The sequence below is a fragment of the Protomyctophum bolini genome, assembly GCF_963924005.1.
Source record: "Protomyctophum bolini genome assembly, chromosome: 7".
In the NCBI taxonomy this organism is placed as follows: domain Eukaryota; kingdom Metazoa; phylum Chordata; class Actinopteri; order Myctophiformes; family Myctophidae; genus Protomyctophum; species Protomyctophum bolini.
In genome coordinates this window covers 31,556,686-31,580,664 of record NC_137868.1, presented here as the reverse complement: position 1 = coordinate 31,580,664, position 23,979 = coordinate 31,556,686, and the positions used below count along the sequence as shown (strand labels likewise).

General features: G+C 41.2%; 1 protein-coding gene across 1 annotated transcript in view; it reads left to right on the top strand.

Annotated features, from left to right (window-relative positions):
- Window positions 1-22,859, top strand: part of LOC308318396 (exostosin-1a-like) — a 55,813-nt gene extending 32,954 nt beyond the window's left edge. Inside the window, exons 2-11 of the mRNA XM_080767930.1 lie at window positions 3,640-3,733; window positions 7,837-7,944; window positions 8,110-8,229; window positions 11,061-11,193; window positions 12,557-12,675; window positions 13,368-13,463; window positions 14,679-14,768; window positions 15,027-15,187; window positions 16,198-16,369; window positions 18,315-22,859. Of these exons, the coding sequence (XP_080624056.1) occupies window positions 3,640-3,733; window positions 7,837-7,944; window positions 8,110-8,229; window positions 11,061-11,193; window positions 12,557-12,675; window positions 13,368-13,463; window positions 14,679-14,768; window positions 15,027-15,187; window positions 16,198-16,369; window positions 18,315-18,500 (1,279 nt within the window). The 3' untranslated portion in view covers window positions 18,501-22,859. The remainder of the gene's footprint in view (window positions 1-3,639; window positions 3,734-7,836; window positions 7,945-8,109; window positions 8,230-11,060; window positions 11,194-12,556; window positions 12,676-13,367; window positions 13,464-14,678; window positions 14,769-15,026; window positions 15,188-16,197; window positions 16,370-18,314) is intronic.
- The last annotated feature ends 1,120 nt before the right edge of the window (window positions 22,860-23,979 follow it).

Here is a 23,979-nt window from a genome sequence, read left to right as displayed (position 1 = left end):
TTTACTTTCTAAATCAAAGGATTTTGTCTAGGCCTTGCTTCATTTTCCCACTAATGCACTGCTACAACTATGAAATACATTTTACCTGGTATGAGTGCTGCTAAGCTCATTGATTTCCTATTATCTGACATGCACTGTGCATGCTGCTTACCTGGCTCTAATCCATAGTACAACAATATATAGTTGTTATCTACTTAAATAAAGATTATCAAACTGAATTCATGTTTTCTAATAAAGTAGTCCTGCCAGAAATAACTATACAGTACTATTCACTGCTTTTGGCACTGCTGCTGGATACATTTATGTCTCTTTAATAGCCTCAGCTATGTATTGTAGTGTGTACTTTTTCGTTTTTTAAAGTTCTTTTGGGCTTTTCTGCTTTTATTTGGATAGTGACAGGAAACTGGGGAGTGACAAGCGGTAAAGGTCGCCGGACTTGGGAGTCGAACCTGTGACTCGCTGGCTGCATTAAGAGCCTATGGGGCTCCATTTCCGTCACCGCTAAACCCCTTATCCCATCCTTAAACTTCTTTGGCTAGTTGAACTATTCAAAAATGTTTTTTAAAATAGTTTAAAAAAAAAAGGCAATCTACATTGCGTTGTGAGCTTCTAGACTGGCCATTTTAACTATTCAAAATTGTTTTGCAAAATAGTAAAAAAAAAAAGGCAAAGAAGTTTAGGGATAGGGGGTTTAGCGGTGATGAAAATGGAGCCCTATGTGTTATGCACCTTAACCACTAGGCCATCGGTGCCCTGTAGTGTGCACTTTTTGACCATTTAGTTTTTCCCACGGCGGTCAGCAAGCCGTGGGCATACTTTAAATAAAATTAATTAAAAGGAATGGATGGTTTGCCACGGCAGTTATGCAAATAGAACTGCAACGGCTTATCAGCCTGCGCAAGTCAGCATTATTTTATGCACAAAGATATGCCAAGGCTGATTGCCCACACCACTGCGCCATGGGCTTCAGCATATTCATGCTTGTGTTCCTTAGTTGTTCTTTAATGTAGAGTAATTATGGTGGATAAGGCCTGTATGTGATTTTGAATGGACTCCAGCATGCCTATAGGTCCTCAAGATCATTCTCTGTTGTGGCTCCTGCTTATGACTCACTAATTACTACAATCATTGAAGAAAAGGGAAATGTGTATAATTAAAAGGATTGAAACATGACGCAATTCAGTTTGAGGCCTGTAGAGTTGTTCAGAGGTGCAGGTCCATGGTTGCTGAGATAGTGCAGCCTTGAGCATAAGTATCACATAATGTACACAAACAAAGTTACACTCACCTTTTACCGTCAAATTAGCATTCTTGTCTGGATGCACCTAGACATCTGTTTGCTCATACAGATATTTGTAGACACACTTGCAAAAAAAAATCATACACTCACAAATTAACTTGCAGTACCTAGTCCCTATAAACTCATATACACTATCACACTAATCTCTCTCTTACGCACGCACGCGCGCACAGACACACACACACACACACACACACACACACAGAGAATCGGTGCTGAAGGAATTCCAAGCAGCTCCTTAATCCATGCAAGCGCTGATTGAGGCTTAGATTGAGGCATGGTGGTGGAGAGATGAAGGGAGGGCATGAGGAAGAAAGGAGAGATGTTGAGAGGTGCAGGTGAGGGGGCAGAGGGTTTAGAGACAGGTGGGGCTCATGAGGGGACAGGTGAGGGGGCAGAGGGTTTAGAGACAGGTGGGACTCATGAGGGGACAGGTGAGGGGGCAGAGGGTTTAGAGACAGGTGGGGCTCATGAGGGGACAGGTGAGGGGGCAGAGGGTTTAGAGACAGGTGGGGCTCATGAGGGGACAGGTGAGGGGGCAGAGGGTTTAGAGACAGGTGGGGCTCATGAGGGGACAGGTGAGGGGGCAGAGGGTTTAGAGACAGGTGGGGCTCATGAGGGGACAGGTGAGGGGGCAGAGGGTTTAGAGACAGGTGGGGCTCATGAGGGGACAGAGGGTTTAGAGACAGGTGGGACAGGAGGTATGATGAACCCCCTCAGTTATGTTGTCGGCTACAGTGAGGTCATCGTGTAAATGCTTTGGTCTGCATTAAAATTCTATCTATCTATCTATCTATTTTCTGTTAAAGCTATAGTGGCAGGCCATGGAGTTGTCACATAGCCTACAACTAAATAACGGATTGTGACTGTCTAACCATAAGACAGTAATTTTTACATTAGCATTTGTAAGCACAGACCATCCATGTTTTCATTGATTGTCGGGGATGTATTTTTGCTGACGTGTTATTATACATAGATAGATAGATTCATCGTCTACTTGTGTTTGCGAGATTGAACTTTCTCTCTGAGGCGTAGGAGTATGTTTGTTGTGGATGGAATTTCAAGACACGGGTGGCAAATGGTTTGTAAGGTGGTGGTGTGGTAGTATTCTTTGCGAGGTAAAACCAAATATACAGATGGAAGTAGTTAAGCTGTAAACTTGGGATGGGTCGGAATATTATATAATAAAATATATTATTCGAATAATACTTTAGGGCCCTTTTCCAGCAGGGTTGAACCGGTTCCGTTCTTTTGTCCCACCTTTGAACCAAATTAATTGGTTCAGATCTCTAAAAGTTAGGTCGGAAATGGAACTTCTTTCCCTGAAGTGGGAACCAACGTGGGCGTGTCACTATTCAGGTTGGAAGATGCAGATGTGATATAAACCATCATAAAAAATTAAGAATGGAACCATTTCTAGAACCAAAATTATTTGGGTGGAAAAGGATAGAAATACCTAACAATTTAATCAAATATTCAATATCGATAGCAGTAGAATAATCCACTTTAATTGTGGTCAGTCATACACATCCCTAGTGTAACCCATAACACTTCTCTTTTCTCTACTGTATATGAACATGATCACATTAAGGCCTCAGATGTTTCTGATGTGGGTGTGTTAAAAAAGCAACATCCCGCTGATGATGTGCAACTTTAACCAGCCATATCTGACAATCGGAAATAATATTACTCGGTCCTGCCTCTTCCCCTTTATTTAGAAAATCATGTAGACTGGATAGGGAGCACTGACTGAAAATGAAATGGCCATATTATTTTGCATTTTATAAAAAATATTAAATACAATTATAAAAGCCAATGTAGTAGTGGTGGGTTTTCCATTAGCCCCACCTTTTTAGTCCTTTAATGCTAGCACTGCCAACACGCTACTGTGTCTAACTTGCTATTCCATCAATTGTGCATAAACCACTTACTGGGGTATTTCTCTTTAAAGGCCAGTGCACACCAATGCTTCTCAAACCAACTCCTTGCAACATGCAACTACTTGCAACCATTATCCATAGCAACCATAGTTGCAAGGAGCTGCATTGGTGTGGACTGGCCTTAAATGGTTTTGTTGCAAGGAGTAGTTGTATTGTTGTGGACTGTCACTCGACTGTCCTTTACACACAATTGTTCAGCTACTGTATACACATCAAGGGTTAAAGTGGTTAAGGCTTACCCTCAAACTAGATGGCAAACCTGCAAAGAGTCTTGGTCTTCACTCTAACTGGAGGAATTGAAAGCATATTGAAGTCCCACACTGTATTCCAGATTAGATATTCTGCATAATCATTGGATGATGTGTTCCTGATCTCCTGTCTTTTGCCATTCTCCTGTAGGTACGACTACAGGGAGATGCTGTACAACTCCACGTTTTGTCTGGTGCCCCGAGGACGACGACTGGGTTCCTTCCGCTTCCTGGAGGCCCTGCAGGTCGGTGCCACAATTGCCACAATACTGTAAACAATGCATGCACATTCACACAATGATTTTAAGTAGGCCTAAATAATGGCCATCATTAAGTTCCTGATGGCTCACCTGAATGTTAATTAAGTCTGAATCCAATTTTGGCACATTGCTGTGCTATTATTAGAGATCAGTTAACTTTCACTTGTGTATTCCCTTAGAATGTGAAAAAGTGAAATGTTTTGACTGTGTTAGCATCGTTATACAGTAGTCAGTAGTGCATAGAATTGAAGACGGGGTTGAAAGTCCACTGGCAGTTCTGGTTGGGATGTGCCCTTCTGCTGAATGACTGTGGTCTGCTTCAGTGGCTCTCTGTACGTCAGTGATGGTCAGTGCTGCTGCAGAGGGATGGATAGTGAAGTGATGATGATGTAGTGACGTTTCTCGGTAGCTTGCACTGGTGTTGTGCAGCCAGTATTAGTAGCTCTTCCTGACATCCCCTCTGCCATCTGATCTGTAGTTTGTCACTTTCACCCTCCCTCTCTTCTTTTCCATTCATACTTTTGTCTTCACCACTTACTTATGTAATTATTCTTCTCTGGTGGGTATGATTTAAGTTAAGACCATGCAGTACATTCAATCATATTCCTTTCAGTGGCTATATGATATGGAAATAAAAATCACACCGTGTGAAGTGCGCTAATATATTAAAGTCTAACTCAACACAAACATTAAATTCTCTTTATTGTTAATGGCATTTAATGTCTGCGTTGGGGACAAGATGACATACATTTTTCCTTCATTGTCAATGGCATTTTTAAAACAAACATTGAACTAAAAATAAACATTAACCCATTTTGGGCGGGAACCTCTTTTGGCATTATGTTATGCTTTAGCTATTGAAAAATCGAAGAAAGACTGACATAGAAACATAGCTTTTTCAGAAAACTGCCAGGATGTAGAAGACATTTGTAGAATCTGATCTCAGGTCAAAATGGGTTAAACCTGTATATAGGAGGGGCTAGCGCCCCTCAAAAATGTGCAATGTGCGCTAATATATTAAAGTCTATCTCATGTTGATTAGGTGATGTAATGGTGATGTAAAAGAAACGGTGCCAACACAAACATTAAACGCCATTAACAATAAAGAGACAATATGATGAAACCATAAGCCTTACATAAAACATAAGTAAGGCTCTATGACGAGACTGCAAGATCTCTGCAAAAGCTTAACCTACTTGTAACCTCTGTGCTGGCTCTAACCGCAGACACATGGACAGCACTCATGGCTAAATCTTGGAGTATACCGTATTTTGATTTATTTCCAGCCATTGAACCAGTCGGCTTTATGAAAGATCATTCGAAAGTGCCTATCTATTGAGTATTCCAAAAATATTCGCCAGGACGGTAGAATATTCCAATTTGATTTTGGTCAGTTATGCCCATCCCTAGTATTAGGGTATGATCCTAAGAGAGTTGTTTCAGTATTGCCATGCAATTGATTTACTAGCCCTACCAAATTATGTTCTGTATTCATATATTTATCCACAACACTAATTTTGTCTGATGTGGTGCCCCTGTGCTTGTCTAATTGTATCTATCATGCGTGTCTTGAGTGTACAGGGTTTGATGAGGTCGAGCCGGGCCTTAATTTTCGGGCCTGTTGAGAACTCTAGTTTTTGCCGGCTGCCGGGCGCGGCTGCACAAATTACATTGGGGCCGTCTAGTTTAAATGGACAGGTATCAGTCAAAAGGTTGACATCGAAGAGGAAGGATCTCCATCCCTGATGATGTCAATGGTTCTCTGCGACCTTCCCACTGTCTGCCTGGTGGCTGCTTGAACATTCACACGATCAAGTTCTCTCTGTCATGATCATAAACAAACACACATGCACACACACAAGCGCGCGCACACGCACTGTAAACGTAAACTGCTCCCAGTCAAAGTAGATTAACGTTTTGACAAACAGGTTTTCTAATATGCAATTAACCTACTTGTACAGGTTTTAGTGGGTATAATGCTTGGGGACCGTAGAATAATTAATAGATTAATTGGATTCAGCATACCTTGCTGGAGGAAAGGAGCCAATGACACTTGTTGCTGCATTCGATACAGCCACATCGGCCTGAACAGATATGTGTGATTGTGTGGGGTGGCAGGTATTGGCAGACTAGCAGTTAAATAAAATCAACTACTTTGTAGTTGGAAGATTCTAAAGACCCTGTACTCTATTCATGGATACTGCCCAAGCCGTCCGGTGCCAAGCCTCTCATATTTATTCATAGAATTTCATTGTACCCAAATGGCCATCTGGGTATGCAAACAGGTAATCATAAAGCAGTCACAGCAATGAATCAAATTTATGGCAGTGCTTTATATCGGCATCAAATTACATTATGCAAAAACTAAGAGGATTCTCAGCTGGTTAAATATTTGATCATGGGATTTGGCCAGTAATCCTAGATCAACACCATAGATATTGAGAAGCCTGATGCTTGCACATTTAGTTTGGCTAATGGCTATGTAGAGTGTACGCTTACTAACTGGACATCCCCTCCAAATATTTAAATAATTTGGCTAAAGTGAAATTCTAGGGTTTGCTACCCTGCCTTCCATTAAACAGACACACACAAAAACAAACGTAATAATTACAAAGAACTGAACTAATGTTCCAGTATGTGCTTCACAAACAAATTTCACATTTCAGTCTCTGGCCTGAAGACACATTTGCATTCCATCTGATGTGGTGTAGAGATCAACTGTTTAGACACTGGAGAGTTTGCCTTGGCCAAACACCTCGCGATATGTGTTTATTACAACCCTGTCACCTAGCTCGACGCCCACTCAGTGACTCATATAAACGGACCGTTTATATGAGTGTTGCTAAGTGACAGTTCCTTATAACGTTTAAAACGGTATAAGGAACTGTCACTTAGCATCTAGCAACAACCCTACGATTTCGTGCTTGCATTTGTGGACGTATGCATGTTATTATAATGTGGTTGTACGTTGTGTATTGACAGAGCAGCACTAAGTATGAGCCTCTTGTAGCGTTCATTGCTCTGTGAGAGCAGATAGGGCTGAGTTTCACAAGGTTGGTGATTTGGTGCATTTCCTGATGACACTGGTATTGGAACAGAGCTGCACCACTATGATGGAGTGTCTATGGCTATGCCACTGAGGTGCTGTAGGTAAGTTTGGGGATGGTGTTAGCATTGGCAGTGATGACACAGACTGAAATAGGCCTATAGACATTAGCCAGTCTGTTATGGACACGCATGACTGACCAAAATCAAATTCTACCGCTATTTTCGATCCCCCCCTGCGTCCCCCATTTATTTAATAATGACCATTTTTATTCTCAAAAAGATATTTTAATAATACATTATTCTGACCCATCCCAGTAGGGAATCTCCCTACTGTCTGTAGAGATTACAATTGGCCTATATGAACCACACAAAACGTGCAGGAAGAAACGTCATTATGGCAAGATATCTCCTGCACAACTTGAATAAAGACTTTATTCTAGCTGCATACTAGCTTCTGTGGGTCCACTCCAGTCTAACCCTATGCCTCCTGCAGAAAACTCAGCAAAGCTTCTGATTGGTTGATTAGATTTATGTATGTGGTACATTGGGAGAGGCTGAATACATGAGCTGGACAGAAAGCCCTGAATGGTCTGATTTGCATGCTTTGGAAATCATCCATGGAGAAGGGAGTGCACAGCTCCGACAGCATACTCCACGTGATGTCATACTTTTCTTTGTTCTATCTGTTGTCATTTTTCAACCTGTATGGAAGAACATAAATTAAATGTCGCATGAGTGGTGGCTTCTCAATCTGTGTCGAAATTAAGTGCTTCAAGATGCATTTCACCGGAGAATCACCAGGAAGCAGACAGCGCTTTCATCCAGCGTTCCAGACCACTTATTTAACATGTCTAATGATTTACTTTTGTTGTCTATGAATAGAATTGTTAAATGTCACTGGCTGTCATTTCAGTCTGCAGATGTTCTGAGACATTTTATCGCTTTTTAACCGACTGTGTGTGTGTGTGTGTGTGTGTGTGTGTGTGTGTGTGTGTGTGTGTGTGTGTGTGTGTGTGTGTGTGTGTGTCTTCCTCATACAGGCAGCATGTGTACCAGTGATGCTGAGTAATGGCTGGGAGCTGCCCTTCTCAGAGATCATTGACTGGAATACCGCAGCAGTGATTGGAGACGAAAGACTGCTACTACAGGTAATGAACAACTGTGTCTCAAAGCTGAACATGAGAGAGCCAACATTCTGATGATGCAGATCTTAACCTTTAGCCAGCTGATGGGTAGACTGACTGGCTTCTGACTTCACTTCATGTTTCTGTTGCTTTCCCCGCCAACCTTCCTGACGATGTCATCTGTCCCAGATCCCATCGACGGTGCGCTCCATCCACCAAGATAAGATCCTGTCTCTGAGACAGCAGACACAGTTCCTCTGGGAGGCCTACTTCAACTCTGTGGAGACTATAGTGCTCTCTACACTGGAGGTACACACACACACACACACACACACACACACACACACACACACACACACACACACACACACTAATTAATCAAGATGAATTAAAGGAGTAGAATATCGTGCACATCCAATCCCAATTGGGTAGAGGTGCAGGACCAAATCAACTTAACAAACTGTCTGCACGGCCTGGACGGTTAGCTCAACCGTCTGGGCACCTAGGCTGCAAAACCAGCCGGACGGCGTGCCGCGGGTTCGACTCCCGAGCTCGACAGCCTTTGCCGCGTGTCACTCCCCATCTCTCTCTTACTTACTGTTCCCTATCAATAAAGGCATAAAAAGCCAAAAGAAATCTAAAAGAAAACGAATGTCTGCACACTGAATAAAGCTCACACACTTTTAATTCCAATAGATGTCAGTATTTTGTATGTGATTAAAAGGTAGCTAGATGCTATGCAAAGTATGCATACTTTCAATTCAAGCTTACAATTTCAAGCAGCCTTAACACTTGCGCACACACACAATCCAAAATGAATTAATTTATTATTTTATTTATTTTGACTACATGGAATAGCATGCAAGTGCATACTCTACACTTGTTGTTTGTGATAACCACAATGATACCAATGTGGGCACATTTGAAATTTGAGAGGGGGAAAATAAAGTGTTGACTTGTGTTGTAATGTTTTTTTGAGTTTGTCATTTATTCCCCCTGTGGATTGGATATCAATCATGTCAGTGGTTTGAGGTTTCCCCCTGTCAAAGTCCATTTAACTCTATTCTGCTTGGTGATTGCTGGCCTCGCATACCCCACTTGGGCTAGAGTTACACACAGGAGAGAGAGGGAGAGAGAGAGAATTTTTTTTAAGTACTCTGCTTTGAAAATAGCCGATCTATAATGTCCATAATGTTTCACGGATGCGACACATTGTGAGCTTGTAAATCAGCTATTTTTAGTGTATGACGGAGCATAAATTAGGCAACACTCTGTGCTGTCACATGCCAGCGAAGATAAATGGCACAGACGTTTAACATTTGAATGTAATTTCACTCATGTAGTACAGTTAAGAAGAGAATATAAGACCGCAATTCAAATGGACAACGTAGGGTAAGCAGCCAGTAGTAAAAGTAGTGTTATTTTAAGTTGAGCCATAATTAAGCATTATTAGTGTTTACTGACTACAGTACACCGCATGATGTTGTCCCTGGATAATGTTACACAGACTGGTCCGACTCCCAGGGGAGAGGAAGTCAGGCTGCCGAAAGGCAGGGTTGGGATTTCACAGTCACTAGGGTAAAGTTACACCGCCAAGGAGCTGATGTTCGATCTGTTTACTCTCATAATATCTTGACCTTGTTCAATAAGAAAGATGGCATGTTAGGGATCAGTGTTTTGAATTTAGATTTGCTCCTTATTTGGCTACCAGCTGGAAGTTCCTCTACAATTACATATTCAGTACCTCAACAAAGTAAACCTCAAGTCACTCCTGGCTCTATTAGAGCAAGGTTGAACTTTGGTATCGGCTTGGGTTGTACAATTACCTGGCTAGAAGTACTTTTATACATCAGCTTTATGAGTTGCTTTTTTACTCTATAGTTGTAATTCCATTCACACATTGTTTGGTGAGAGTGAATCACACTTTTAGCAGACAAACGCAAACAAAGCTGATTCTGACAATATTATATAAATAAGACGAGTTCTGGTATATACACACGTACTTTTCTTTTGTAGCCAGTGTGTGCGTGTTACACCGATATTGGTGATTTATGTTTCACTAGAGAGCTTCCATCATGGGTAATGTAAAATGGTGGGTGTTGATGGCTGGTGATCCACCTGAACTGAAGCCGCACCCACAGCTGTTGTTGTTTGATAAAGGTGGAGAGGTTAGGGGAGGGGGTGATATTGTGATGTCACTATATCACAGTTTTTTTCATTGGCATGTTTGACTGTCAAGGTTTCAGCCTTCAGGAAGAAACCCTAAATACAAAGGGAAGACATCATTGCACATTCCACAGCCAGTGGTCCGTTGCCCGCAGGTCCGGGGCGGGTGGACGGGTCAAGATTTTCAGCGCAATTATCACGCAGCGGGCGGGGCGGGTCACCCCCCCTTTCCCCAAAAAAGGATAAAAAAAAGCATTCGGTACCTGCTCTCTTACTACTCCTGCTGAAATCATCAGCTTGTTCTGTTGTTCATCTTGTGCTTAAAAAGGGGGCTTTAGCCCCTGCCTTTTTGACCGTCGGAGAAAACCCTCTCCGTCCTGAATTCCATGTTAAAACAATCCCCCTCTCGGCTCTCGCCCCTCTGAGGCTCTGAGTCTGAACCTGGCCGTCATCAGCGCATCTGCAATGCATTAAATCTTTCTTAATTGAGCGTGTGATCGTGCAGGCGTGCACAGTGCTCACACACAGAATTATTATTAGTTTTTTGCGGGGTGGGCAGGTTGTTGATTAATATATTGTTTTGCGGGGAAGGTTGGTGCGGGCTGGGTCCTGTGACGGGACGGGCTGGTTATGCAAAAAAGCCGGCCCGCACATCACTAATACGCAGTGTTACTGTACACTTTTTTTTATCCACCTGCCAGCAAGATGTGTAACTGCAGAGGTTCCGCAATGTCTGTCCATGTTAAACAAAAACAGTGGCAGAATGCCTTCATATGCATTATATAGAATCTTTAGATTATTCAGCTGGATGATCATACATCATCATCTGGACACATATATTTCCATTGCCTGGTTCCATTTTTCTTGTTTGCTACAAGCTCACAACAAGTCACATCTGCTATTTTTGCTGTTCGTCATACGACTCTTAATTTGAATGCTTTTGTGACAGAAAATCTCTCTCTCTGTTGGTACAGATTATGCAGGACCGGGTACTGCAGTACACCTCCAGAAGTAACCTCATGTGGAACAGTCTACCCGGAGGCCTCTTCACCCTGCCTCAATACTCCACATATCTAGGAAACTTCCCCTTCTACTATGCCAAGCTGGGTTAGTGTCTCATGTGCATAGAACATTGGCTCTCGAACTTTAGGCATAGTCCTGTACTGTCTTGTTTCACATTCTGTCCCTAACACACACACGCACACATACACACACACACGCAAATTAACCACTGAAATTAATACTTCTGCATATAACGACACATGGTAATATTAATAGTAATATTAGACAGCTTGACAGTGAGATTTTCACTCGCCAACATCAGCACTGCTGGCTTATGGCCACGTGAACGCTAGTCAATCGAGCATGTGAAGTATTTTGACTTTGGAATTCATTATTTAAATTAATATTTATTTATTCATAATTTGCCACAGAAAGGCACACCAATTACTTCTACCATGTTGCCATGTCGTACATTTGCCAGGGCAATTGCCTATTTATGTGGCTGGTTGTTGACATTAGGACTGGCACCCATTGCTTAACAAGCCCCAATTAAAACGGAGCAGGTGTACACAAAGTAGGCACAGCTTGAACTAAGCACAACTACACACACACACACACACACACACACACACACACACACACACACACACACGAATAGCCAGAGGGGAGCTAGAGGCGTGATTAGAATTGGTCTTCTGTTTCTGCAGTGAACCAAAACGAGATTGCTGCTGTAAAATGGATTTGGTAAAAGTGTTGGAGTGCTGGCACTACTGAGATATTTGACAGTTGTGACCTTGACGTTATCATGTAATCCTCTAATCATAATGCATGCTATATATCATAATATTTTCTGATTAACAATCTGGGAACCCATCGGCAATAAAAGGAAAGAATCAGCACCCTGTATTCCTTTGAACTTGCTCTGCCTTAGGGGTGGGGCCCCTATGTTTTCATTTCCACTAACAACAATGTACACACGTTCTAAATGGCCCTGCTGACAGATTCAGTAGCATAGCTCGGTATCTGTTCTTGAGAGATTAATTAAAAAGGGCATCTTTGAAAAACAAAAAAGGTCAGATTGTCTGTCCTGATGAAGGTCTAATCGACCTTGGCAAGTGTCTTGACAGTGTGCGGGACCCTTTTCTTTGTTTTTCAAAGATACCCTTTTTAATGTATGCTCTATTGCCCTACACACCTGTCACTAGCCTGAGGTGTGCATCAGCCTTTTGCTAAAAAAGCTTGAGAGATGAATGAAATTAAAGACGTAGAAAACTAGCCAAATTATGACTGAAATAATGCTGGTTTAATTGGCATTACACCTAGTCCAGTTAATGTGCATCAAAATATATCTTGTCACTAAAGCTGATTCAGCAGGACCAATTGTCTTTCTTTCTTTTTTTTTGTGAGAAACAAAAACGTAGTCAGTTTGTCTGATTCTTTCTGTTGTTGATTCCTGACTGTCTTCCAGGTGTGAAGCCATACCCCAAGTTCACAGCGGTCATTCATGTGGTTACACCACTGGTCTCTCAGTCCCAGCCAATTATCAAGCTGCTTGTGGCCGTGGCCAAATCCCAGTACTGCGCTCAGGTGATGCAACACACACAATTCAATTCAATGGGCTTTATTGGCATGAGAAAACATACGTTTACATTGCCAAAGCAGAAAGAACAATACAACAATACAGCAATACAATCTCACACACAAACTCTGCGGATACTGTCTGTGGTGATAAGGGCGTGGAAGCCAGTGCCTGCTGTGTGTGTGATGTCATTGTTAAGTGGATCTCCACATGCATTTTTGGTTTAGTCACTCTCAAATGTTTCAGCACACGCACACACACACACACGCACGCACGCATGCACGCACGCACGCACGCACGCACGCACGCACATAACCAGAACCATAGTTTCTCTTTCTATTACTTGAAGCTGTTAAGGGTGCGGCGAGTTCTAGCTGTGTAGTATTCTCTACATGGTGAGTCTGAAAATGATATAGTCACTTTAACAGGAAGAACCTTTCTATTCACATTCCTCACAAAGAAGCAAACTATTTCAGAATATCGGAATAGAAATTAGTCTTTTCATTGTTCGTATTGTATATCTAAATGTATATTGCAAATCGTGGACTGGCACTCCAAATATTTCACAATGCATAGCTTTTACTTTGTACAGTGGACATACTCATACATAATATATTATATATTATTGACGGTATCTACTTTGTTGCATGGCGGTATCGTTCGCCAAAACTAAGAGATTTTGAAAATTCCCTGTGTGCAGGTGATAGTGCTATGGAACTGTGACAAGCCTCTTCCTGCCAAACACCGCTGGCCTGGCACTTCAGTCCCAGTCATTGTCATAGAGGGAGAAAATAAGGTAAAAACAACAGCTTTTGGTCCTGTTTCACATTGTTTTTGCCTGAAAGAGCCATTTTGCATCTGTCCTTCACACATAGTAGTTCAATTCATGAGTTTACAAAGCAATTAAGAATATATCTCTGAATAACATCAGTTAGTAAGTGCAAGTGCGTAGAGAGATCGTTTAATATTTGAAATCATTTGACCTTCTGAATTTCCTTCTTAAGCTGCCAAGAGTGCATGGATGTTGATATTCTGGATTCTTAGGGATTGTTTAGCAATGACAACAAACTAGGACACCACTGCCTTCAAACTCCACTAAAGATAAACGTGGTGGACATTGCTTACAGTGTTAGTGTGATTGTCACTTTAACTCTCACTGGGTGCTGTGAGCACCATTAGGATGTGAATAAAACTCCACAAGCCTCCCCGTTTTAACATGGATGATTGTGCATGATAATGATACATTGATACTTCTAGTCGTAGGGAGAAAATCTAATTTAAAGTGTCGCAAAAGCTCATAAGCCACCCAGAATAAGACCGATTGAATGAACACAATATTGTTAATGGGTGCATAGCACAAAGTCAATGTAAAACAATTAAACGTGCATTTAATGGATGCAAACATCAGAGATGGGTGAATTGATGAGGCATGGTAATCGCTGAAGTCAACAAACGCTGGGCCCCCGTAATGACCCAGAGAGTTGCAGCACTTAATTAACATGTAGAAATAAACACATTAATGAGTCTGACTATAGGGATAGAAAACCCACCCAATGTTAGTTGAATAATTTAGATAAGTATGCAGTTTGCTAAAATTGGATATTGCCCTGAAAGCCCGTTTCATCTGAAGCTATTTGCATAGATAAACATTGCGAGGCGGGTTTCTTGGGGCTGATGGGAATAAACATGCCAGGGAAGTTGCACATTCACTCCACTTATAGATTTCATATCCAAATATTTTGTTAGCTAGTTTTTTTTTTTTGGCAGTCATTTGTCATGTCATATCATATCATTATATGTTATGTTGACATTTCCATACTGTAGAAATATTAAGAGTGGCCTAGACGGCTGCCGTGGATGTCTGGGTACCTAAGCTATCCAGCTTGACAGCATGTTGCTGGTTCGAATCCCGATCCTGCCGAACTTTGCTGAGTGTCACTCCCCATCTCCTCAGCATAAAAAGCCTGTGTGTGTGTGTGTGTGTGTGTGTGTGTGTGTCTTATTGCTGCAGGTCATGAGCAGTCGGTTCCTGCCCTATGATACTATCCCCACTGATGCTGTGCTCAGTCTGGATGAAGACACAGTGCTCTCCACCACGGAGGTCAGAAAGCTACAAAAGTGTATTTATTACACAATATCTTAGACTTTTGATCAGATAGATAAAAAGTGTTGGGAAATAAATCATTGATATTATATATTTGTCCTGTTTATTTCATTTAAAAGGGGTGGGGGTTTCTGTCTATAATTTCCCAAAGCTTCTATTTGCAAATGTGTAATGATCAATTGACTGTCTCCATCTATCTCTGTCTCTCTGCATGTCTCTCTTCCACCTCTCTCTTTCCATTCCCGGGTGGCCTAGGTGGACTTTGCCTTCACAGTGTGGCAGAGTTTCCCAGATAGGATTGTTGGTTATCCAGCCCGCAGTCACTTCTGGGACGGCGCCAAGCAGCGATGGGGCTACACCTCCAAATGGACCAATGACTACTCCATGGTACTGACTGGAGCCGCTATCTACCACAGGTATACTCTCTTCTCTTCATGTATTCTCCACTGAACTGTTCTGTTCAGTGGTGGATAAAGTACTTACTTAACCCATTTTATGCGGGAACCCCTTTTGGTTTTAGCATTATGTTATACATTAGCTATTGAAAAATAGCAGATCTACAAGCTCATAGTAAAAGTACCAATACTGAAGTGTAATTTTGTAATAATAATCCAAACTAAAGTTTTGAAATACATGGGGAGTCAAAAAAAAGTACAATATTTGGATCCGAGGTGTAGTGTTGTAGAAGGTAAAGTATTGGAAATTGGTAATACTCAAATAAAGTACAAATACCTGAAAATTGTACTTGGAAGATAACGGAACGAGTGGTGTAAAATAACTGATACGCAATTATCTATACCACAGTTTCTCAGGTGTCCAAATGGATATATAAAGATATATCTTTGGTGGGCTTTTTGCCTTTATTGATAGATTTGACAGTAGGTTGACAGGAAACGGGGGGGAAGACACGCAGCAAAGGTCTCAAACCCGCGACACGGATTACCAGCCTAGGTGCCCAGACCGCTAGCCCGGGCCTTAGGTCTGTACTGTAACTCTGATAGTGTGGGTCAGTTTGGTTCCATTTGTACACTGAGTTAAATACGCACTGAGGATTTTACATTGGATTGGGATTGTATCAAATGAGGATCATAGAAATTAAACGAATTGAGAATCACTGCTCTATTCTATTATGTTTGATCATGTTCTTTTTTGCTCTGTTCTATCCTGTTCAGTTCAGTTCTATCCTGTTCTAATTGATTCTATTCTGTTCTATCCTGTTCTAATTGATTCTATTCTGTGTAGTATGAGTTTCCAGAAGCTCATGCATAAAACGGGAGATATTGTGTTATTCTATCCTGTTCTGTTCTGTTCCCTTACTTTGACTGCCTTTCTTTTAAAAGAGCTCGAATGTCTTAACACTAGTCTCCCCTTCTTCATCCTATCTGGCTTCATATATTCATTCCACTTCTCCTTCTCCCACCTATAGATATTACCACTACTTGTACACCACCTACCTTCCCGCCAGTCTGAAGAGCATGGTTGATCAGATGTCCAACTGTGAAGACATCCTAATGAACTTCCTGGTGTCAGCCGTAACCAAGCTACCGCCCATTAAGGTCACGCAGAAGAAACAATACAAGGAGACCATGATGGGGCAGGTGAGATGGTTTATGTTGAACTGGTTCACTTTGTGTTCTCTAAGTCTAAGGGTGTCGTAGTGGCTTCCATGGTTAGCAATACTCCTCAGGAAAATTGTGAAATCTTTGTGTTGCTAACAAGATTCCAGTAGGACTGGGATGTGCTACTGTATATCATGCTCAAATGTAAAAATCATGCATTTATAAATGTCAGAGGGATAAGTTGCCCACTTCCGTTTCTGATGTCTAATGTGTAATTAAACAAAACACTTGGATGAAGATCTAATATAATTAATGAAAACCTAGTATAATTATTTAAAAGAGGAAAAGCAGCTGGTAAGTGTGATCAATGGGAAATGGACTGAAGGATGCAATATATGAAGTCTGAATGCAACATCTACAACCAGTATCATCTTGGCAAGTGTATTAAAGGAAATATCTTACACATGGCCTTAAACTGGTTCTCCTATCTCTCTGGGAGAAGCGTCGCTGTTGCCGTTGACAGTTATGTCTCATCCTCCGCCCCCTTGACATGTGGGGTTCCCCAGGGTTCTATTCTGGGTCCAGTTCTTTTCTCAATTTATATGCTACCCCTTGGTAGTCTGATTAAGAGCTTCGATGGCGTTGCCTATCATTTCTATGCCGACGACACCCAGCTATATTTCTCTTTCAAGCATAAAGACATCAATAAACTCTCCACCCTACGTGACTGTCTCACAGCAATCAATAATTGGATGGCCCTAAACCTCCTTCAGCTCAATTCAAATAAAACAGAAATCCTAATCATAGGCCCTGAAAGCATCTCCAACGCCGTTCGGCTCTCCCTAGGCCCTCTGGCCTCTAATATAAATGAGTCCGCCAGAAATCTGGGTGTCCTCTTTGATAACCGCATGAACCTGGAATCCCATGTCAAGAAGGTCACCCAGTCCTGTTTCTTTCACCTCCGTAATATCTCTAAAATCAAGCCAGTTCTCACCCCCCAAGATCTAGAAAAGATCATCCATGCCTTCATCTCCTCCCGCCTCGACTATTGCAATGGACTCTACACTACCCTCAGCTCCTCCTCAATCCATAAACTTCAACTAGTACAGAATACAGCTGCCAGGATCCTAACAAACACACCCCGCAGATCTAATATTACTCCCGTACTTGCTACACTCCATTGGTTGCCCGTCAAATCCAGGATTCTCAGAAATTCTCTTAATAACATACAAAGCATTACACGGACTGGCTCCAATCTACATCTCTGAATTACTGCATGCTAAACCTAACACACGTTCACTCAGGTCCTCCGATAAAGGCCTTCTGTCTATCCCTACAACCAGACTCAAAACGAAGGGTGACCGCGCATTTGAAGTGGTCGCCCCTACTTTGTGGAATGCCCTGCCCCTTGAACTGAAGAAAGCAGAGTCTGTCGACGGTTTTAAGAGATTGTTAAAAACTTATTTATTTCTCCAGCACTTTATTTTATGATAAAAAAAAATTCTTGATTTGTTGCATTTTAATGTTTTACCTTCTACTGTTTGTTTCGTGCCCTTGTTTTAACATGATTACTTTACCTGTTGTACAGCTCTTTGTAACATTGTTTCGAAAGGTGCTCTATAAATAAAATGTACTTACTTACTTACTTACATATTAATGTCATAGACATCTACATTATGATGTTAATTTCCCACAATCATACCTCAGGGTGAGGTCATGTGACACTTGTTGTAATGGCTTGTGACGCAACCCCTCACTAGTAGGGCATGTCAGTGAGCAACCAGAAATCATCAGTGTTAGGTGAATTGAAAATGAAAGTTGTTTTCCTGCTGTTTGTCTTTCAATAAATAACACATGAATGATCACACTGGATTCTTAAAGGTCAGAATAATTTTGTAGTGCATTATTCTCTGGCTTCCTTGCACTGTTTATCCCCCCTGTATTCTCTCCATCTCTAACTCGTCTCCATGTCTCCTGTCCCTAGACGTCCCGAGCGTCTCGATGGGCCGACCCCGACCATTTCGCTCAGCGTCAGAACTGCATGAACAAGTTTGCCAGCTGGTTTGGCAGCATGCCCCTGGTCCACTCTCAGATGCGGCTCGACCCGGTTCTCTTCAAGGACCAAGTATCCATACTACGGAAGAAGTACAGGGACATTGAGAGGCTATAGCCCGCTGAGCCCTCCCGCTCTCTGGACACAGCAGACATAGAGCGAGGGGGGTGTGCGGACAGACACGTAGAACGCTCCTACCCGGATTCATAAATCCATGGAACGAACGAGGTGGAAGGGGAGAAGACAGTTAAAGGACATCACCTCTACTGCTCTCGAAGCTCCTGTTGCCTCCCTCCACTGAGGTGCGCTGGTCGGGGTCAAATGTGATCTTCGCAGGCTGCTGCAAAGACATAGTTTGTATACTGTAATGCACAAATGTGTGCCAGACAGAGACCAGAAGACTATAAACCGGGTGGGGGGAGGGGGGCTCTGTTATGACTGAAGTAGTCAAGGTTTGGAGGTGGATATAGAAGCTGCAGCAGACCAGAAAAGACGATTATTTTCTGTACTGTACACTATGCACAGATTCATGAGAGAATTTGCTGCCAGGATATTAATGATAATCATAATGATGAGGATAACACTATTTTGGATGTGATTAGCTATTTTTTATACAGTGAATGAATGCCCAGCACTACTCTCTCTGTATTGTCTTAATATAAACCAATGGCGGAGAAGGTGATGAGAGGGACGTCAGTCCGTCAGCCACAGAACTGAGCTACGATCAATGATCTGAAAGGAATTTCACAGTGCCTCAAGTAATAGATAATGTTTGGATCTGGGAGTCCTGAATGTGACTCATCTTGCTGCTTCCCACACACTTATTTTTGTTTGATCATGACTTGCCATTTTTTCTTTATAATAAGTGAATTATTTGGGTATTCTAGGACATTTTCAATTCTTCATATCAATGATTGCACCCACACCAGATCTTTATTTACTCTCAAACAAACAAACATGAATTAACTGCCATTCTGATCAAAATGTATATTCTTTTCCCACCAGAACACACTAACAACTATTGCTCTTATCCACCACTTTGATGAATCCCTTCCACAAGTTTAGTCAAAACTCATTCACAAGCTTCTTTCTAGCAACTAATGTGCATCATGTCAGTAAATGCATTTATTTATTTTTGGGTTTTGTTTTAAGGATATGGGTGACCAGTTTGAGCTCTATTTGGACGTGGGGTCACATGAAGTAGGCTACCACCATGAGTTACCTTGACTGAGGGAGATGGAGCTTGCTTGTTGAGGAGCCACTGTGCCAGTAACAATGTTCAGAAAATTGCGTGGTCACTATTTCCCCCCCCTCATACTATAGATCCCATTCTAACTATAGACATTGACAACAACTTTATTATAAAGAGAACGTGAAGTCACGCCATTGAAAGTAATAGCGGCGAACCTCACAAGATGGCACCACCTGTCCATTGGGCCATGTTGTAAGGTGCTGCATCTTCTTGTAGCCCAAGCACTAGCCACTAGCTGTGGGCATGAAGGCTTCCAAATGTTCCCATACATGGAAAATAATATACTAGAAGAAAGAGACATTGTTGTCATAACCAGGCAGACAACCAATATGTCATGTTTTATCCACTTCTAGTAAGCCTGTATAATATCTCCATGTCCTTCACTTTATCTCCACCAGGAGATCATGTATTCAGCCCTGTGTCTGTCTCTGTTTAGGTCTGCAGCTAATCTCGCATACAATTAGGCCAATCAGTGTCATATTTCTTGTGCACACTAACAGCAGGCCAGGAAATTCAATTATCTTAATATTTTTAAAGCGGTCAACAACTACATGCAAATTCAATTCTCTCAATATTTTTTAAAGCGGTCAACAACTAAAATAAATTCAAGACGAGAGACCTGTATGCAGATTCAAACACTGCCTTTAACCTCACCAGGCTTTCCACCTCAAAACAATGCCTTATTTATGTACTACAGCAAACAACCTTTACAATTGTATTCATTGCCTTAGGTTCAAGATTCATAACTTGTAATATGCTATTGGCTGTTGCTGTTTGTATACTTTTTGGAAAAATATAAAAAGATACTGCTATGGAACGGCTATTTTACTTATATTGACCCTATAAACAATTTAGTATATATGTAAGGTTTTACCCAGTCAAGTGGTACCTTGTTAGATAATCCCTACATGGCCTACAACAACTTCCGCGAACCGACTTCACTGTTGTAGCCTTTTAATAAATTATGTTTGTACGTAGGCTCAATAGGCTGTCTGCTGTCGTGAAGGTTTATAGTTAGAGAAATGTAAAGTTTTAACACCAAAGTAGTAAAAGTAGTAGTTATTGTGAATTAGTAAACTGGACATTTGGACTGAATGTTTCCATTATCCTCATGTTGCGTTTCTGTTTCCGCCAAAGTTTTGTCGTTTCTCATAAGTGCACATCTGTTGTACCTTCAAGTTCCACAGCCCCTCTGCCGCCCCTCCCACCCCTCACTGCATGGGAACATTCCGTGAGGAAGAACGGGGACGAGCCCCACATTGCCACAGATAAAGGGAAAGATGGAGAAAGGTCTGTGTATGAGACAGGAGAGAAGGACGGTATTATTTTATTATTATTTACAACTGGTTATCTCATGCCACATTACTCTTTCATGGCTTTAGTTTAGAGCATGGCTCCTGGAAGATACTACCTTACTAGTTTTAAAAATGAGTAAAATATACAGCATTTGGAAAATATGATATTTAATTATTATGCCTAATTTTGGGAAAGTAAACTCTTCGATTTCAAGTAGGCATACAGGGCATTTTATTTACAATTACATTTATTATATTGTTTTTTTCCATAGGGTTTTAAAAATGTCCTGTGTCTCATATTCAGTATTTGGCACAGATGTTTGCAAGTCATGTTCAAAAGGCAACATTTTTCATAATGTGCAACATGGTTTTAGCATCCCTGAGAAATCATATATACAATGGTATGACAGCATTTCATTCGAGGTTGCAACAGATTACAGTATTCTGAATGCCTTACACCACTTCATTACCAAATCTTATTTTTGAGAGTTTTAACTTGTTTAATTGGTTTTCCTCAATATTCAAGCTCTTCCCCCCTCGTCTTAATATGTCATATCAGGTTTTTTGATTTTTTTTTTAACTGCAGTGTGCACCCATGTTTTAAAATGTTCCAGCATCTTCAAGTTTCAACTATAACTGCCAATGGAATATCCCTATAAAACCAGCAAGATTTGTATAAAAGCTTACCACGGCTTCCTGTCACTTCCTTTGGTACAGTAGTTCTGACGTGTGTATTTACATAGGATAAAAGAAAACTTTAGAAGTTGTATTTATTTTTTCTCTGAGCATCGCTCCTGTTCCTTTTTCCTCAAGTTGTGCCAATAGATCATTTATGGTTTGCTTTCTATTTGCTTTGTTTTTCATCCCAATATGATGAATGCTATGCATTCCCATATTTATTGTGTGTGTGTGTGTGTGTGTGTGTGTGTGTGTGTGTGTGTGTGAGAATGAGAGAATGCATGTTTGTAAAAGACACAAAGGCAAGGCAAGTGTGAATGTATGTGATCATATGCATGACAAAGGAATACAGAAGGAAGCTACGTGGTAGTTTCACAGTAGTATCGTATGTGTGGCAACTGATAAACAATCCCAGTATTTACTAAGAATAGGGCTATCAAAACAACCGAGTTTGGTCACAAAAACTGAATAACGTCTTAAACTGTATACTGGTGCAATATATAAGTTTTTACTTTGCTTTTCAAAGTGTTTTTTATCTCCTTCCCACCTCTGTTGTTTTTTGGGTGATATACTGTTTTAATGTGCCTTTAAAAGAAAGACACTTCTGAGTTTAGTTTATTTTTGCATCAGCCTTGAGCATGAAACAAGTCCCTGTATTCTTTTTATAGTAGATTCTGTTGTCTTTTTATCATTGTCCTCTAGCAGCTATAGCACACATTGTTTTACACTGGAATGCTGAGACTTAAACCACCACACATCGGTTACTGACATTCCAAACCTTTCTGTTCATTTTTGGGGATCTTGTTTGGCTGAGACAGACATACATGCATACATACATACAAATAATACATACAAGCATGCATGCATGCATGCATGCATGCATGCATACATACACACTGGCTTGTATCTGTATGTTGTCAGGACCAGTCCAAAAGTCACCTCAGAAGTTCCAAAACATTCACTTATCTTTACAGCATAGAAATAAAAATAATACAATTACAAACTTGGTATTTATCATACAGTTGACTTCATTTCTGCCTGCTTCTTTCACTTTGCTATGTAAGTGCAGACCTAATTTTTATGGAAAGCAAGAGGTGGGGGGGGGGAGATCCCCATTTAAGAAACAAACAAGTTTCTAAAAAGAGAAATAAAAGATTTGTTTTAAATTAGCTGTGTTTTTGTGTTTTTGTTCTTATGGGTTGGATAATTATGTATTTAAAAAAATTAGAATCTCGAGTTTAAAGTATTTTTTTGCGCAACAAATGAGTTAGTTGGGTTTTGAATTCTGATTCAAATTGAATCAGAATACATTATTGCAATAAATGATTTGAACTTGACTGCAAATAACTGAAATTATATGCAGCGGACACACCGGACAGTATAGCTCTCATGGTGTCATTCAGTCACATCTTCTCTTTTATCCTGCTTTATACCAGTTGTATGGTGGTGTTGCTGTGATGCATTGTGAGCTTGTAGATCTTCTATTTACTGAGCATGACACCAGCGTGCAACTAACTGAGGCTTAAAGGTGGAGTACTGCACACTACAGTGGGAGAGCCAAACTAAATGATATACCTTTAGCATCCGTCAACTGTGTCTCTGTCAAATAGCTTCTGTGTTGACATAAATCTGTGTCAGACTCTGAGTGATCGGTTTAGACACGCTTCATAAATAACAGCATCCATCAAGGATGATCCCATGGAGGCTGAGAGCTGTCAACTCAGTCAGCATGACTCATTGGGGAACAAATATGCTGTCGCCCTTTTGAAATAAAAGATTGTTGTCATGCATTTTTTTATTGACTATCACTTTGTTTTCATGTGGCAATCTTATTTTCAGCAAGTATACAGGCAATGTATTACCCATTAAAAATAGTGAACACATAATTATTTATTGCGACCGCAGGTCACATTTACCTTCCGTCAGTCCGCCCATCTGTTAGTCCTCCCACACCTCCATATATGGTCCTGTTCCGACAGTCCATATGTTGATCTGACCTCATCAAACCCTGTACACTCAAGACACGCTCCATATGGCCAGTACAGAATTCATTCCATATGTTGATCTGACGTCCCATGCCAAAGCGCCAGCGCTCGCCCAGCAGTCTGCCATCACCCAGGCGGATGCGCACCCGCGACCTCAGGGCGTCTTACTGTCTTAATTTGATTGTTATTAGCTACGTAGGTTCTAATCTGGGAGGCTGGTAGGTGTAGGTGGCGTAGTGTCTCTCTGAAAGTGTCTTGAGTATCAAATGGATAAATTAACACTGCATATTTGATATTTGAAGGTAACATACTTGGGATGCAATCGTTTATCCACAGTGATTTTGAGTTAATCCATTGAAGAAAAAAATGTCCCCTTGAGGTCCAGA